Below are 16,249 nucleotides of genomic sequence, written 5' to 3' on the forward strand. Positions count from 1 at the left end.
TGAGCCCGACGCAGCAGGGGAAGGACGGCGATTGGCCAGACGCCGTGCCGATCGGGACGGAGGCAGCTACGCAGGCGGACCACCCGCGCTCTGATTGGTCAAACGGCGTAGGGACCACGCAGGGATTGGTCGCTCGACAGCGGAGTGGGCGGGCCTCATAGGGCGGTGCCCGGGTTGCTGAGGAGGAGGAAGATGGCGCCGTGAGGGGGGTCCCAGCCGCTGCCGCCTCTTTTTTCTATCCGGTGAGTGAGCCCAGCGGGGCGGGCCCGGGGTCGTGAAGAAGTGGGAGGAGAAACCAAGGGATGGGAACGCGGGGGCGTGCGGAGGAAGAGGAGGGGTCTGTGCAGTGGGAGGGGGGCCTTCGAGGGAGGGGGCCGAGCGCGCGAGCGGGACTGAAGCAACTGGGACCGGAAGGGGGCGGGGCTAAGACGAGAGCCCGCCTCCTCGGGGGACCCATAAGAGAGAGGGGGGGAATGCAAGGAGTGGGAGAGGGAGATGGGGCTTGGGGTCGTCGACTGGTTCCTGGGGTCAGAGGGCATGTGGGGAGTGGGAGCAGAGGGGGTTTGCTTTCCCCCTGGGCTCGGACTTTTAATAGCAACCTGATATCAAGCAGGTGAAGCTGTCTGCAGGTCCTCTGCTTTCATGTTAGCAAAAAAGGTGCCTGTCTCTTGATAAGCTTCTGTATGTTAGGCTGCTCTTGAAGGTACATGAGTGGTAGTGGTGGTAGGTTTACTAGCCTTAACAATGGACAGAAAAGAGGGCCACAGCCAAGGGTATTTGGAAGGTGTGCAGGAGATGGGCAGGGACTGAGCAGGGGGCAGAAGAAGATAAGCACTGGATGCAAAGGTAGCTAGCAAGGGAAAGAGGAGCAGGGCAGGGATAAGTGGTTCAAAGGCAGGCATTGAACTGGGGGGGACAAAGTGTACAGGGAGACACGTGGTAATTGGGTGTAAGTGATGGGGGGGTCCTCATACCAAGGGAAAAATAGGTGGGTGAATTGAGTTGGGAGGCATTGGATAGTCATGTAGTAGAAAAACAGAATTTGAATGTGACGAGGTTGTGCATTCGAAAGAAGGAGGTTGGTGGCTGTTAAGTCAAGTAGCACAAGTAAAAGGTAGGTATGAGAGGGTGCTTGAGGGTTGATGTGTTGGTGGCTGACTACTGGGTGCACGTATGGGCATGTGGTTATAGCATACAGGGGTATAGTGTACAGGATAAAGTGTGGGTGGCCCAAGAGCAAGAGAGAACATGTGGTCATGGATCCAGGAAGGTATGGAGAGAGGTGGGAATGACATACACGTGGGACAGTCAGTGGCTATAAGAGGGTGGGCACATACTTAAATAATAGTCTGGAAACAACAGGCATAAACCAGCATAGATTAAAAAGTCCATTGATGTTTTTGAATAAAAGATTGTATTTTTAATTTGTTGTGAGAATTATAATGTGTCTTTTTCAAAACAACAGTGCAGCTTTAAATGAAACGAATTCTAACATAAGCAACCATTTTAAAGTCTACACTAACTTCTAATGCCATACATTACTTAGGACCCAGGTATCTGCTGGACCATCTTCTCCCATAGCAACCCACAAGTCCATTATGATTGTCACTGGAGACCTTTATTCTGGTGCTCCTCTCTATCTAAAGTGTGGTGGGTGATGACTGGAGAGAGCCATTTCAATGGTGTTTCCTTACTTTTGGAGCATTCTCCCAAAGGAGGGCTCCTCCTGCCCTGGAGACTTAATTAGGCACCAGGCAAAGGTGTTTGTTACCCCAGACTTTTAAGAACTGCTGACTTAAGCATTTTTAATTTAGAACCGTTAGATTTTGCTGTTTATTTGAATGAGCAATTGCTGCTATATGATTTATTTATTACTAGATGTGGTGTTTCTTACTGTTGGTCACCAGTCATCGCCATAAATGCAAGATGTACATTATATAGATAAAGTAATACATTATAAAATAGAATCCATGGATTGTATCCAGTGCTAGTCAGACTAAGGTAAAGGTAAAGGGACCCCTGACCATTCGGTCCAGTCGTGGCCGACTCTGGGGTTGCGGCGCTCATCTCGCTCTATTGGCCAAGGGAGCAGCTTCCAGGTCATGTGGCCAGCATGACTAAGCCGCTTCTGGCGAACCAGGGTAGCACACAAAACGCTGTTTACCTTCCCGCCGGAGTGGTGCCTATTTATCTACTTGCACTTTGACGTGCTTTCGAACTGCTAGGTTGGCAGGAGCAGGGACCGAGCAACGGGAGCTCACCCCGTCGTGGGGATTCAAACCGCCGACCTTTTGATCGGCAACTCCTAGGCTCTGTGGTTTAACCTACAGTGCCGCCCGCGGCTAGTCAGACTAGAGCCACTGAAATGAATGGACATGACTAATTATTATTTTCAATGGGTTTACTCGAAGTAGAATTTAGTTGGATACAATCCCATGATACACTCAGAGATGCTAAATTATAGAGGCCCCTAAGTATACTGAAGGTATGCCTTCTCCCTCCCCCCCCCCCGGTCCCATATATAGTATCTATCCTCACTGTTCATTTTTTATTTAGTTAGTTGAGACACATAAAAAGTACACTGTAATAAATTGGTTAGTCTCTATGATGCTATAGGACTTGTGTTTGATACAGAACTACCCATTTGGAATTTATCCCTATTGAATTCACTGGGACTTGCTTCTGTGCCACCACAGTTAGGATCCCCTTCCCCAACCACTTTAGACTAAGCATTCCCAGATCCTCAATCCTTTCCTTGTGCCTTTTTAGAGTCCCTTTCCCACTCTTGTGTCTGCTGGCACAACATTCTCTAAAATTGTACTCCTTGCTGTGTGATGTGGGATGGTGCAAGGAGAATCTTGAGGATCCTACCAATTGAAATAAGTGGTTTTGTGGGTCTCTGGTAACTGGGTGTGGTTTTTTTTAAAAGAGTGAGCACTACTTACTATGTACAAATACTGATTTCACACACTTGTTAGTTATTCTAATGGAATGAGGGAAACCATCTCAAAGAACTGTCATTTCCCACCCACCCCCAATATAACTGCTTTATGCAGTATACACACTAGACTTTCCGGGGGATGCCAGTCTTTCTTCTGGAGGAGCTCAAAATTAGCTATTGAATATTTGGGGGTATCTCCCATAAGCATGGACCCCTTATGCACTTAGGAAGTGGATTCAGTGGTGACTTGGCTAGTTCAAATTTTTTATTGCTTTTTCTGTCTGAAAGTGGGAGGCGGGCATCCAGATCTTTGCGGCATTCAAAGAGGAGCTTTCTACATCTGCTGACCCGTGCTATTTCCATAGCCTAGTCAGAACAAAGAGTAAAAGGGGACTGTTGCCGTGATCTTGCATTGAAATATAATGTTGTGTGCCCTATTTCAGTCCATCAAGCACTTTTTGTGTTTGTTCTCCACTAACTTCAGTGATTTCTTAGGCTCTGACTTGGGCTTGGTAGCTTTTGCTCATAGGTAAGTAGCAGACATGTTAATCCTGGCCATGTATCATTTAAATCAGAATTCAGGTTGAAATCCTAACCTCACTTGCCTGGAAGTAAGCCCCATTGAATTCAGTAGGACTTCTGAATAGGCATGGTTAAGATTACACTTTCATCACCACCGTCATGCTTTCCTATATCAAAATCTGTTCACTTTCACTCAGTATGATGCAAACAAAATCCCACCTCCCCACCAGCAAGACTCGCAATATACTTTCCTAAGCAGCTGCTAGCTACTCATAGCCCCACATGGTGAAAACTAAACAGCAGAAGTTTAAAGCAGGCAAGAGAGCAACCACCACCTGCAGAAAAAAGAAGGGGGTGTGGTTATTTTAACCATGCACTGGGAGTCTAGTTCATGTCAGCTTGCTCTGCTCTTGTTTATTTGTGTTTGAGACTAGGGGGGATGCTACTTTATCCATGGCTACCATGCCAGTTGGCAGAAGTGCCAACTTGAATAAAATATTGTGGGGGGCCCAGGTAAGCCCCATCCCACATAATTGATCACATGACACAGTGCACACACCCCATTTGAATGGAAATGTCCATCAACTTTGTGTGGGCCAAAGCCCCCATGGACCTAGGAGTTGGCTCCTATGCCAATTGGAAACCATATCAAGACTTCCACCAAGACTTTTGATTCAGTGTACCCTGTAAGAGATGTCTGGTCTCTTGGGCATTGGTCACTTTTTGAAATGTTAAACATGCATTTAGAGCAGGGGTCAGCAAACTTTTCAGCAGGGGGCCGGTCCACTGTCCCTCAGACCTTGGGGGGGGTGGTGGACTATATTTTGGGAAAACATAAAAATGAACAAATTCCTATGCCCCACAAATAACCCAGAGATACATTTTAAATAAAAGGACACATTCTACTCATGTAAAAACACGCTGATTCCTCAACTGTCCGCGGGCCAGATTGAGAAGGCGATTGGGCCGGATCCGTCCCCCGGGCTTTAGTTTGCCTACCCATGATTTAGAGGAAGTCATTACACCAAGGGTAGGGAACCTAAGCCCCTACAGATGTTGCTGGACTACAACTCCCATCATCCTTCACTATCAAATCATGCTGCTTGAGGCAGGCAGGACTTGGAATCCCAACAATATATGGAGGACCACCAATTGCCCACCTATGCTTTACATAGACTCTTTAATGTGGGATCCAGTCCTAGAGACAGCTGCAAAGACACAAGTTAGGGTGCATGTAAAGGGACCTTAGTTAGTACTCTCCACTGAGCAAGCATTGGCCAATATGGCTGAACTTTTTCTTTACTGGGAGAGACTTGCTTAGCTATCTGGGCAGTGAATTGCTGCCCATTTTTTCTCCCCACATGCATTTGAATGTGAGAAAACTATTAGCTTTCCACAGGTCTTGGGCAAATTGGTGTTTCTCAGCCTAACCTACATGACAAGATTGTTGTGAGTGTATATGAGATAAGAAATATGAAGCACCTAGTTCAGACTGCCTCTAGTTGCCTGTGGTGATTAGTATGTTCCATTAGATGAGGATAAGAGTGGCAAACTTCATTTGTACTGCCAAGCCTCATTTTCCTGGTTCTCAGCAGCAGGCAGCCCTGGGATGATGGATATGCCTTGAGAGTAGAATGGGCTGGATGGGCAGGATACAAATTTGTTAAATAAATCAAGAACACGGTTCTCCAGATTTAGGCTATGGATAACATTTTTTTCTTGGGACTTCTTTCGCACATTTTATTCCATCATGGAACCCAATGCTGCATATGGGTTGGTTCCCAGGAGGTCTCCCACCCAGACACAGACCAGAGGCAGACCCTGCTTAGCTTCTGCAAGATAGCGCATTTGTGTGCCTTCAGACCATACCTTAGACCTGTGATCAAGAGATTTAAATATGCTTTAAAAAATGAAAATAATCCTAAGGCTCTCTGATTTTTGTGGATATTGCCATTGTGAATGCAGGCCTCAGTAAACAGTTAGACGTCTTTCCTTCTTGCAGATACAGAGGACAGCATGGCTGCCACTGCTGCTGTCAGTCCCAGCGAATACTTGCAACCTGCTGCTTCTACAGCTCAGGTAGGTCTTTAAAATGTTTGTGGCTTAGTAGTGTCACTGCATGAGGAGACAATGAATGCTGGTTCCAGTTACAGGATAGCAATGCTTGTGTGGTAGGGTCCTGGGCTGTAAGTAAAGAAAGCATTGACTGATCAGCTTTTGTAGAACTGAAGCTCAAAGGCAGATGATTCACTCTGCAAAGAAAGCCTAGCTGACAGTCAAGTCCTCCCAGGTTTCCTTGATCTTGCATGTTCAAAAAAGCATGTGGGATATTACTGCTTCAGAATTCAGGTGGCAAATGCTATGTTTTAATGCTCTCCCATGTGAAAGTGGTTTCTGTGTAGAAAACATGTCAGAGAAAAGGCTATGTCAGAATGCTCTCCTCTTTGTAGAAGCAGGAATTTCCCCCACCTCCTGCCATTCTGAAGTGGTACAGTCCCAATTTGGCTATTCCATGTTTTCCTTTCTAAGTGTGTAATTGGTCCCAAAACATGTTTAATGCATACCCACCCTTCAGGTTGGGTCGGATGCCCTATATAAATATTCCTTGGGTCAAGTAAGCACCATTCCTGAACATTTGGTTGATGAGCTATTAACTAATGGAGGCGCTTTCCCCAAAGCCTTTGCTCCTGACAACCCTTTCTTTCTCAGATGATAGCATCTGCTTTAGCAAAAAAATGAGGCAGAGAAAGGTATTTGCATTCTATACGACTCCTGGCCCTGATCAAAGAAACGAGAGGGCATGTACACCACAGGGATTCAGAATCCTATGTGAAAGAGCCCAGAACCACCCACTCAAAACACACAAAGGAGGTGGCCTAAAAAAAGTGTGTGCTGCTGTGGTTTGCTGTAGAAGTTAGAAAGGCCTTTTAAACTTGGAACAATTTTTTTAGTGTTTTTTTTGTTTTTTGTTTTTACAAACCCAAGTTTAAGAAGTCTTTCTAGCAGCTGTGGCAATGGCACAGGCATGGCTCTGAGAGAGACAGCAAGCTTCTGGCAGCTGCTGTGATTACTCCTTGTGGGGTGCTACCGATCATACAGATCCATCATTGCCATGTGGCTTTTCTCCACTGTTAGCAGTAGCCTGGAGGAGACCTTATGCCACTTTCTAACCCATGTGGCAAACAGGAGTACCAGCTTGAATAAAATATTGAGGGGGCAAGTAAGGCCCGCCCCAAATAATTAATCACAAGACACAACACACACACACACCATTGCATGGCAGTGCCCATCAACTGGGGGGGCCAGCCCCATCAAATATTTTATGGGGGGCACTGAAGGGACCTTGACCCTTAGGAGTTGGCTCCTATGGTGGCAAGCTACTGTATAAGTACAACTGGGGGGGGCATCTGCCATGTAATTTCAGTTTCGGGTGACTTCTTTCTTGTTTGACGTTTGTGTAAAGTTGGCCTGAGAGAAGCATTTTAGGTGCAGAATGAACAGGAGCATAGATACTCTCTTTGAAGCACAGTTAATATTCTGATTCCAGCCCTCTTCCTTTGTGTGAATGTTTCAGGGATCTCTTTTGTTTCCTCGCTGTCATCAAAGAGCATCTCTGTTTGCACTATAGGAAGCAGAGGTCTCTGAAAACTCCAGAATGAATATCCCCTGACCTGTTTTCATGTGCTCTCTTGGCGACGGAGAGAAATCAGCATTTATATGCTCTTGTTCTTCAAACATGTGTGAGAGCAGTATTGAGGCCAATGCTCCTCAAAAACCCCACAAAAGCTTCTGGTGTTATTCATATACAGCAGGAAATGAAAACTTTGTTCTTTTTTTGGAAACATTATAATGAGGAGCAAGGCATGGCTATATCTTAGCTTCCATTTGGGCCTCATGGAGCCTTAATGGAAAGCAGAGGACAGGAAAATGCCTGCAATCAAGAGACAGGGGAAGTCTGCCTGCAATGTGGAGATGACACTGACTTAACTTTATAGGACTGTTGGATTTTGAGACTATGTAGGTGAACACCTTAGGCACTCAGGAGTGCAATATATTGTTATTCTTAGAAACTACACTAGTTTGTTGAAGTCAAATTCAGTGGTGAGATCTTCTTATTTGAGAATGTGGTACTGTGCACCCTTAGAACAAAGCCCCATATCTTAGTTGTGGAAATTAAGATACTGCCCACACATTGGGCTTCCTTCCTTTCCAGCTACGCTGTGCTGAATCTGAAACAACCTGTTTGTTGCCAGCCTACCTGTAACACAACTCTTCTGTTCCTGTAGGATTCTCAGCCATCTCCACTAGCCCTGCTTGCAGCCACATGTAGCAAAATCGGTCCTCCAGCTGTAGAAGCAGCAGTTGCCTCTCCTGCCCCTCCTCAGCCTGCTCCTCGGAAACTGGTGCCCATCAAGCCTGCTCCCCTCCCGCTGAGCTCCAGCAAGAACAGCATTGGGATTTTGTCATCCAAAGGGAACCTCTTCCAAATCCAGGGGTCTCAGCTCGGGACATCCTATCCCGGTGGGCAATTGGTGTTCACTATCCAGAACCCAACTGTGATCAACAAAGGAGCCCGCTCACCTGCCAACATCCAGTACCAGGCGGTTCCGCAGATCCAGACGACATCAGGGCAGACCATTCAAGTACAGCAGAACTTGGGCAACCAGATACAGATTATTCCCAGTACCATCACCCCTTCTTCCTCTTCCTCGTCAGCATCCTCTTCCTCCTCCTCAACTCATAAGCCTGTGCCAATCAAACCTGCGCCCGCTCATAAGACCCCACCAACAGCTGTCCATAACGCAAGCAACGTGGTCAAGTTAACTGGCACTGGTGGCAACGTCACTCTTACCCTGCCAGTGAGCAACCTGGTGAGTGCCGGGGACACCAGTGCTCAAACTCAGATCGTCCCAGACAGCCCCTCCAAACCGAGCAAAAAGGCCCGGAAGAAGGTGGTGTCTTCACCCCAGGCAGCTGCGATGGCTGTGACAGAGCAAGTGGAGACGGTCTTGATAGAAACGACGGCCGACAACATCATCCAAGCAGGGAACAACCTGTTGATTGTGCAGAGCCCGGGATCTGGGCAGCCAGCGATGGTCCAACAGGTGCAAGTGGTCCAACCCAAACAGGAGCAGCAGGTGGTTCAGATTCCACAGCAGGCTCTGCGCGTGGTCCAGGCAGCCTCGGCCACTCTTCCAACCGTTCCTCAGAAATCCCCGCAGAACTTCCAGATCCAGACAACTGAGCCAATTCCCACTCAGGTATTTGGGGGTTTCAGTTGCAGGTCAAGAATGCCTGGAATTATGGGGTAGAATTGGGGCTGGGGTGGGAGGAATTCCAATCTTCTAAGCGTAGTAAAGTACATACCCAATGGATTGTTCATTTGAGTGTGTCTGTATGCATGTGCACACACACAAAGATAATACATGCATATAAAATTTAGGGAGTCCATTTTCTCAACCAAAATATAAAAAATGCTAAGGTTATGTGCAAATTATTTAGCAAACAGTCTGATCCAGTAATTTTCAGTCGGCGTGAAAAAACATATTTCTGTAGTGGGGCCTGCAGTGCTTGGAGGTAATTGCTGTCCCCCGCCCCCCCAACATCCCCAGACATGGGTACTAAGCTCTGGTTCCCCCACCTCACCCCAATAGCTTTATTTGGATTTAGTTCTGTTGGTTATTTTTTCACTTCTAAACTGCCCCATCTCTAGAGTTCCTGACAACATGAAAATAAGATGTCTACTTTCACCAAACCTCTTAAATCACATTTAATATGTTTTGATTTATTTTATTTTACTTATTTATAGGATTTCTTTTTGCACCCAGTGTGGCTTACAAATAATTAATATATATATATATTTATAAAGCATCCCAAACATTTTTTTATTGCAGTCAGGGGGCCAAGAAAATTAGTGAGGGTTGCATTTCTGTCGTGCCATATACCATGTTAAACCTTTTAGTAGTAGTAGTGGTAGTTTTGGAGCCAGACTTGTTGTTCAGGATTAAAAAACAATTAAGTTATCTGGTGATATTAATGTCTATATTGCAATAAAGTGAAAGAACTACATTTTTTTTGAAATTGCCAAAAGTGGAGTGGTGACAAGTGTATAAGAGAGTACGCTTGCCATAAGGAATTATCACAGTGATAGGGATAAGGTATAATATAGGGAGGTGGGGAGCCCATGTCCATTATGATGAAGGTATCTACACTAATGCAGGGATAGAAAATGTGTCTGTATTAAGAAAGTGTTATGTAATCTACAATAAAGCTATAAAAGGGTAATGGGAGACCACCAAAATGGGAAGCTGCAGACTGCACGCTTTTTCCTTTTTGTGTCATTTGTTTAGGTCTATTTCAAGACGCCTTCCGGTGAGCTGCAGACAGTGCTTCTGCAGGAAGCCCCAGGTGTAACTGTGGCACCTTCTTCCACTGCCTCCTCTGCCACTTCCTGCAGCAGTCCTGCACCCCGCAGCTCCCAGACAGGAGGAAGTACCAAAAAGACAGGGGCTCGCAAAGAACGCGCCCTGCCAAAGATCGCCCCTGCCGGAGGCATCATCAGTCTCAATGCTGCTCAGCTTGCTGCTGCTGCTCAGGCAATGCAGACCATCAGCATCAATGGGGTGCAAGTTCAAGGTGTTCCTGTCACCATCACCAACACAGGAGGTAGTGTATGTGATATGTAATGATCCTGCGATGAGCAGCATATCCAGATGGATATATCTTTCCTGGAGGGATATGTGTTGTGTGTGTTGTTGTTTTTTTAAAGGTTTGGGACAACACCAGGGAAACATGGAGAGAAAGGGAGACTAGGACAGCCGTAGAACAAAACTGAATTTAAGTGGAATTAATTTCTGAGTACACTTGCTTTAGGGTTGGGCTGCCTAAAGGATGTCTCTCTTGTGCCCTGCAAATCTTGTTGCACATAGTTTACGGCACATATAAAAGTTGATATGGTAGGCAATGAAACCCTTACCGCTTGAGGTCCCGAATTCAAGCTGCTTTTCATAATTATCTTCCTGGGTAGGAGGTGCAAGCTTGGGAATGTATTGACCTAATTACCCGGAATGAGGACAAGTTGCCAAATGGATGCTGGAGAATGGCTACTTCTGATGGCCAAAGCAGCCCCCAAATATAGTGGCAGTGCTGTTATGCTCAAGAGTGCCGGAGGATCTTCTGGCTTTTGTAAGGCATCCTTATGCTATCTCAACTGCATGCGTGGTGTGTCCTTGCACATACAGCTATAATGGCACCACAGCACCCTTTCTGCTTTTTTACACGCTGACTGGGGAAATAAGGAGTCAGGCAACACTTATTACATCTGCTTCTCTGAGACAGGTTATGAGAAGCTTGGTGTTCATAATACAGCAAGATGTCAGAGGAAGCAGTGGGATGTGGGGAGCAGGTAGGGCTGTGAAGGAGAACTCCAGCGAGAACTAAAACCAGGGTCGATAGAGCTGATAAGGCTGGGGAGAACCTTGGTGCCTGGTCCCAGGCAGGAACGAAATCCTGGCATTCAGAACCCTGGATAGTTCTTCAAGCCCAGTGCAGTACTGACATGTAAAAAGGCAAGGGAGAAAAGTTTCAGTGTGGGGTCTGTGATATCTTGGCCTAACTTTCTGTGGAGCTTTAGTGGAGTAACTGTACCTCCCCCACTGAATCTGGGCATATCTAAGCTTCATCCATCCCTTTTCCTGCAGGCCAGCAACAGCTGACGGTGCAAAATGTCTCTGGCAACAACCTAACCATCAGCGGACTGAGCCCCACCCAGATTCAGCTGCAGATGGAGCAAGCACTCCTGGGGGACCTACAGCCCGGGGAGAAGAGACGGCGGATGGCTTGCACTTGCCCCAATTGCAAGGATGGGGAAAAGAGGTAAGGGAAGAAGCCCCTAGGCCTCTCAACAAATTGCTGCTCTGGCAACAAATGCTTCTGTTCCTAAGTTAGGATTTGGGTGGCAGCAGTAGGGTGGAGATTATTTCCAGAGGAGCAGCTGGGTTACTACTTGGTACCAGTTAGCAGTGTTGCTGCTACTTAAGTCATCCTTGGAGAGCTAGCAATCTGATCTCTGAGGTTTCACCAGGGAACTCTGCTTTGAATTCAAGTGTTCCCAGGTCTTCGCACACAAGTTAGACCACGCACAGTTTCTCACCCCTTTTATTTCCCTCCAGGCTGGGGGATCAGGGGAAGAAGAGGCACATCTGCCACGTGCCTGAATGTGGCAAGACCTTCCGCAAGACCTCCCTGCTCCGGGCCCACGTGCGCCTGCACACAGGGGAGCGCCCTTTCGTCTGCAACTGGGTCTTTTGCGGGAAGCGATTCACGCGAAGTGACGAGCTACAGCGGCATGCCCGGACGCATACAGGTGGGTCGTCTCCTCTTTGCTTCTCTCTCCCACCTGCACCCCTGCTCTTTGAGTCGTATAACACTAATGGATAGGAAAAGCATTTTATAAATCCTAATTACTCTGGCATCTTCTCTGAGTCATCTGTATGACAACCATGTCAGGCAAGCATGGCCAAACTTAGCCCTCCAGATGTTTTGGGACTACAACTCCCATCACCCCTGACCACTGGTTCTGTTAGCTAGGGATGATGGGAGTTGTAGTCCCAAAAAGCTGGATGGCCAAGTTTGGCCATGCCTGATGTAAGGCAAGCCTATGAGGCTGCTGTCGTTTCACAGATGGAGAGCTAAGGCTTGAGAGACGGTGGCCTAGCTCCTGCTTTGACGGTGAGCCTGTCTTTGGGCTGTACTATTGCAAGGTGTGGGGTTGCTCACATGATTAAATGCTTCCTCATACAGAAATTAATTCCTCCGTATAGAAAATCAGGTCTAATGGAGAAGTATTCTAGTCTAGCTTTCCCCAAACCTACTTGTTTTCTGCGTGCTGGAACTTTAAATGGAAAAGTGTTGAGTTATATGTGTCCCCACCCGCAGGCTGAAGTGGTGTAGCTCAGAGATGAGAGTTTACTACCTTGGAAAGGACTAAGCTTGAGGCCACCCAATGAGAGACTCCTGGGCTCACAGGTCATAGTTATAACTACCCTATGCCAATTCTTCTCTAAAGCAACTGCCTCTGCGCTCACCCAAGCCTTAAACATGTTGCTGTTCAAGCATAGCTGCTGGCACCATAACTATTGCTCAGCTGCAGTGGCCGTATGGTGGCTGCTACAAGTGTGGTGGAGATCCCTGTTAGCCATGCTGGTTGGAGCTGAGGGGAGATGGAATCCCGCAAGGAGAACCACAGGCTCCCCAGAACCCTAATGTAAATATCTGTTATATGCTTTGCTTAAAGAAGGCACCCCAAACAGCAGGCTGAGACTCCTGTATGCTCCCTGTAGCATGCAGGACATGCGGAAGGTGATAAGCCATTCTTGTTATGAATGTCTGTATATGTGGTTTTCATTTACTTATAAAAGCTAAGGCTTCATTCATTTTTCTGAAACCTTTTAAAAAATCAGTCCATCCAAGCCAAGTGCCTATCACCACATCTCGTGTCAGTAAATCCCACCAGTTAATTTACTACAAGTGTGGTGGAGATCCCTGTTAGCCATGCTGGTTGGAGCTGAGGGGAGATGGAATCCCGCAAGGAGAACCACAGGCTCCCCAGAACCCTAATGTAAATATCTGTTATATGCTTTGCTTAAAGAAGGCACCCCAAACAGCAGGCTGAGACTCCTGTATGCTCCCTGTAGCATGCAGGACATGCGGAAGGTGATAAGCCATTCTTGTTATGAATGTCTGTATATGTGGTTTTCATTTACTTATAAAAGCTAAGGCTTCATTCATTTTTCTGAAACCTTTTAAAAAATCAGTCCATCCAAGCCAAGTGCCTATCACCACATCTCGTGTCAGTAAATCCCACCAGTTAATTTACACTTTTGTGTGAACTTGTATCGCGCATGCCGACGTCGCTCTTGTTTCCTTCCTTTCGGCAGGCGACAAGCGTTTTGAGTGTGCCCAGTGCCAAAAGCGCTTCATTAGAAGCGACCACCTGACAAAGCACTATAAAACTCACCTGGTCACCAAGAACTTGTAGGGCTGGGTGCAATCGGAAAAGGAAAGGGAGCAGTGTGGGTGCCGGCGACCCTTTGCCATGAAGGATGGTCTCTGCGAAAGGACAGCGACGTGCCCAAGCAACCCTCCTGACTGGGACAACATCTGCACAAAGAAGGGAGTAACAGCCGCTGTTCTTTCCATCGGATGACCTCCGCCTCCTTGCACACTCTGTCAGAACCTCTTGGAAGGTGCATCAGACGCTGTGGTTTCAGTCTGGGATGAAGGAGAAACAATGTCGCTTCCAAGCAAATTGGCTAAAAATCAGCACAAAGCCCAGTAGCGGGCAGGGAAAAGGTGGGGGTGGGGGAGGAGTTAGCAAGGCAAAGCGCATCCACCCAGTGGCCTGAGGAGCCCACCAAGCGAATGCCCTACTCCGCCGCACCAAAGGGCCTCCTTGTGTGTTTGATAGTAGCACCAGCGAAACTATACCCCACTTGTAATCTTGATTCCCTCTTCCCGCCCACCTCTATGTGCTTGTGAAGCTTTTGAATGGTGGGCAGGGAAGCCGCCCAAAATGGGACTCTCTCTGCACCCCCAGCACATTCCTACTTTATATTTAAAATTATAAATATCTATAAATATATATCTATATCTATATTAAAAAAAACAAAACCTCCTTAGGAAGCCCCCTGTTTTTTCTACGGAGAAGGTTGCCTTATATTTTCCTCCAAATTATGTATTGTGAGTTGTTGTTTTTTTAATTTAATGATTCCTCCTTTTTTAAAAGAAAGTCTCACTCCAAGGAAAGATGCAGGCACAGTCCCAAGCCCCTGTGCTAAGGCAAGAGCTCTGCAGCCAGGCCTGTGGGGTGCTCTTGTGTGTACACACGGAGCTTTCTATGGTGTGCAAGCAGCAGCACTTTGCTCAGGAGAGTGGAGAAAATCTTATGTGTGAATGGGATCCCTTGTTTGTTTGTAGTAGAACTGGTGGATCAGAGCCATGTGCCCTGATCCAGAGAGCCACGAGGGCAGCAAAAATCCGCTCTTAACACATGCGAGGCATTTGGCAAACCCTGTGGCGTATAGCATGCAGTTCAGCACTGAACGACTGATGCAGCTCCATGTGTGGAAACAGATTGTTTTTAATGCATTGTGGAGTGATGGGCTGCAACCCAGTGGGAGGTTGCAGACTGCCGAGCCCTATTGAAGTGAGCTAATTATTTGTGTGCCGAAATGCAAGCATTGTTTTTCCAGAACTGAAGGGTGTTCGCTCTCCTCTCTCCTTCCCACTCACCTTATGTTCCATCATATTTCTTTCCAGAAAACTAGTGTTTCCTCCCGCTTTTTTTTTCTAAAACAGAAGTCCGATACAGCCCCTTTTGTGTATTATAGTGTATATTGTATCATAGACTATATATTGCGTTATGTGTTTCCTACATGTTTCAGAAACATACGGCTTGTTATTTTTGAGCTTTTAAATTAAAAAAAAAATCCACTTTATTTTTTAGTTGTAACGGCTTGAAGTATGTTTTTCTTTAAGTGGCAATTCCTTGCTGTTGTTTTTAATCAGTGCTATGAAATTCGGCTGGCCAGTGTGACGCCAGCCCGGGGGGGGGGGGGGAGAAAAATCACATTTCTTGATAAATCCAATCGTTGGAAGCAAATCCAGCCACAGCTTGGGAACAAAGGATCGTTTTGCTTTGCTGCAATTTAAAGAATGAAAGAGCAAGCACATTTAGGTGGCTTGTTGAGGTATAAAGAGGTTCTAGAAAGGTGTTTTGAGACTATATGCAGGTGATCGCAAGCACAGCTCCAGACTTTGTTGTCAGTTTAGTTTACAATGCAAAATCAAAGCTTAGTTGGCCAGGATGTACATTTTGAATTTAAGTTTTCTCTCTTTCCTACCATCCCTTTGTGTACAGCATTAACAACATTCACAGGTACGCTTTATTAATTTCATGTATTGATATGGCCTGTGGCTGGTGTATACGTTCCACAGGAACACACAGTACTGATGTATTCAAAATGTTGAGCATGTTGTTGTTGGACTTTGCACACAGTAGCGGCAGGGTAAGTCGTCATGGGACTCCCATTTCAGGCTATCCTATAAAACAAGCCCTTAGACTGCAGGGCAGGCAAGGCAAGCTTGCTTATACTTTGTGGATTCTTTCAGAGGATCAAGCCAGCAGGAAGTTCTAAGGCATACATCTCACTGAAATGAACAGAAGGTATATTTCAGTGGGGCTTGTACAGAACTTCCCAATGGGATTGTATGCTCTGGTTAGCTGACAGGAAGCCAACCAGTCTTCCAGTGTGTAGGCTCAGAATATACCGTATTTTTTGCTCTATAAGACTCACTTTTCCCCTCCTAAAACATAAGGGGAAATGTGTGTGCGTCTTATGGAGCGAATGCAGGCTGCACAGCTATCCCAGAAGCCAGAACAGCAAGAGGGACCACTGCTTTCACTGCGCAGCGATCCCTCTTGCTGTTCTGGCTTCTGAGATTCAGAATATTTTTTTTCTTGTTTTCCTCCTCCAAAAACTAGGTGCGTCTTGTGGTCTGGTGCATCTTATAGAGCGAAAAATACGGTACATATTTCTTCCCACCAACCTGAATCTCCATCCTGTTGCCCTCAAAGTCTTGCACATCAAGGCCTTTCCACCAACTTGGGAAAACAACCTTTTTGAGAGGTAGGCAGGAAAGAGAAATAAATGAACCCATGCTGTTACACTCCAGTTTGAAACTTGTCTTATTTACAAGAAATATAATATTTATTAGAAGCTAGTG

At 46.4% G+C, this 16,249-nt stretch overlaps 1 protein-coding gene across 2 annotated transcripts; it reads left to right on the forward strand.

Moving 5' to 3' along the window:
- Positions 1 to 116: 116 nt before the first annotated feature.
- SP2 (Sp2 transcription factor) lies at positions 117 to 16,192 on the forward strand. 2 transcript variants are annotated; one of them, XM_081885620.1, is made up of 7 exons: positions 117 to 242; positions 5,466 to 5,542; positions 7,750 to 8,724; positions 9,814 to 10,129; positions 11,164 to 11,338; positions 11,635 to 11,828; positions 13,402 to 16,192. In XM_081885620.1, exons 2-7 carry the CDS (start codon positions 5,480 to 5,482, stop codon positions 13,500 to 13,502), a joined length of 1,824 nt encoding a protein of 607 aa, XP_081741746.1. In that variant the 5' UTR covers positions 117 to 242; positions 5,466 to 5,479; the 3' UTR covers positions 13,503 to 16,192. The 2 variants fall into 2 exon arrangements, with proteins under 2 accessions (XP_081741746.1, XP_081741747.1); XM_081885621.1 differs by lacking the exon at positions 117 to 242 and adding an exon at positions 1,048 to 1,114.
- The last annotated feature ends 57 nt before the right edge of the window (positions 16,193 to 16,249 follow it).

The sequence above is a fragment of the Podarcis melisellensis genome (assembly GCF_964234715.1).
Source record: "Podarcis melisellensis genome assembly, chromosome: 13".
Taxonomy (NCBI): Eukaryota; Metazoa; Chordata; class Lepidosauria; order Squamata; family Lacertidae; genus Podarcis; species Podarcis melisellensis.

Excerpts from the sequence above, each read along its gene's own strand:
- SP2 (XM_081885620.1), top strand. The coding sequence starts at position 5,480 with ATGGCTGCCACTGCTGCTGTCAGTCCCAGCGAATACTTGCAACCTGCT. Across the intron at positions 5,543-7,749 it reads CTGCTGCTTCTACAGCTCAG|GATTCTCAGCCATCTCCACT; the intron begins GTAGGTCTTTAA and ends CTGTTCCTGTAG. Across the intron at positions 8,725-9,813 it reads CTGAGCCAATTCCCACTCAG|GTCTATTTCAAGACGCCTTC; the intron begins GTATTTGGGGGT and ends TCATTTGTTTAG.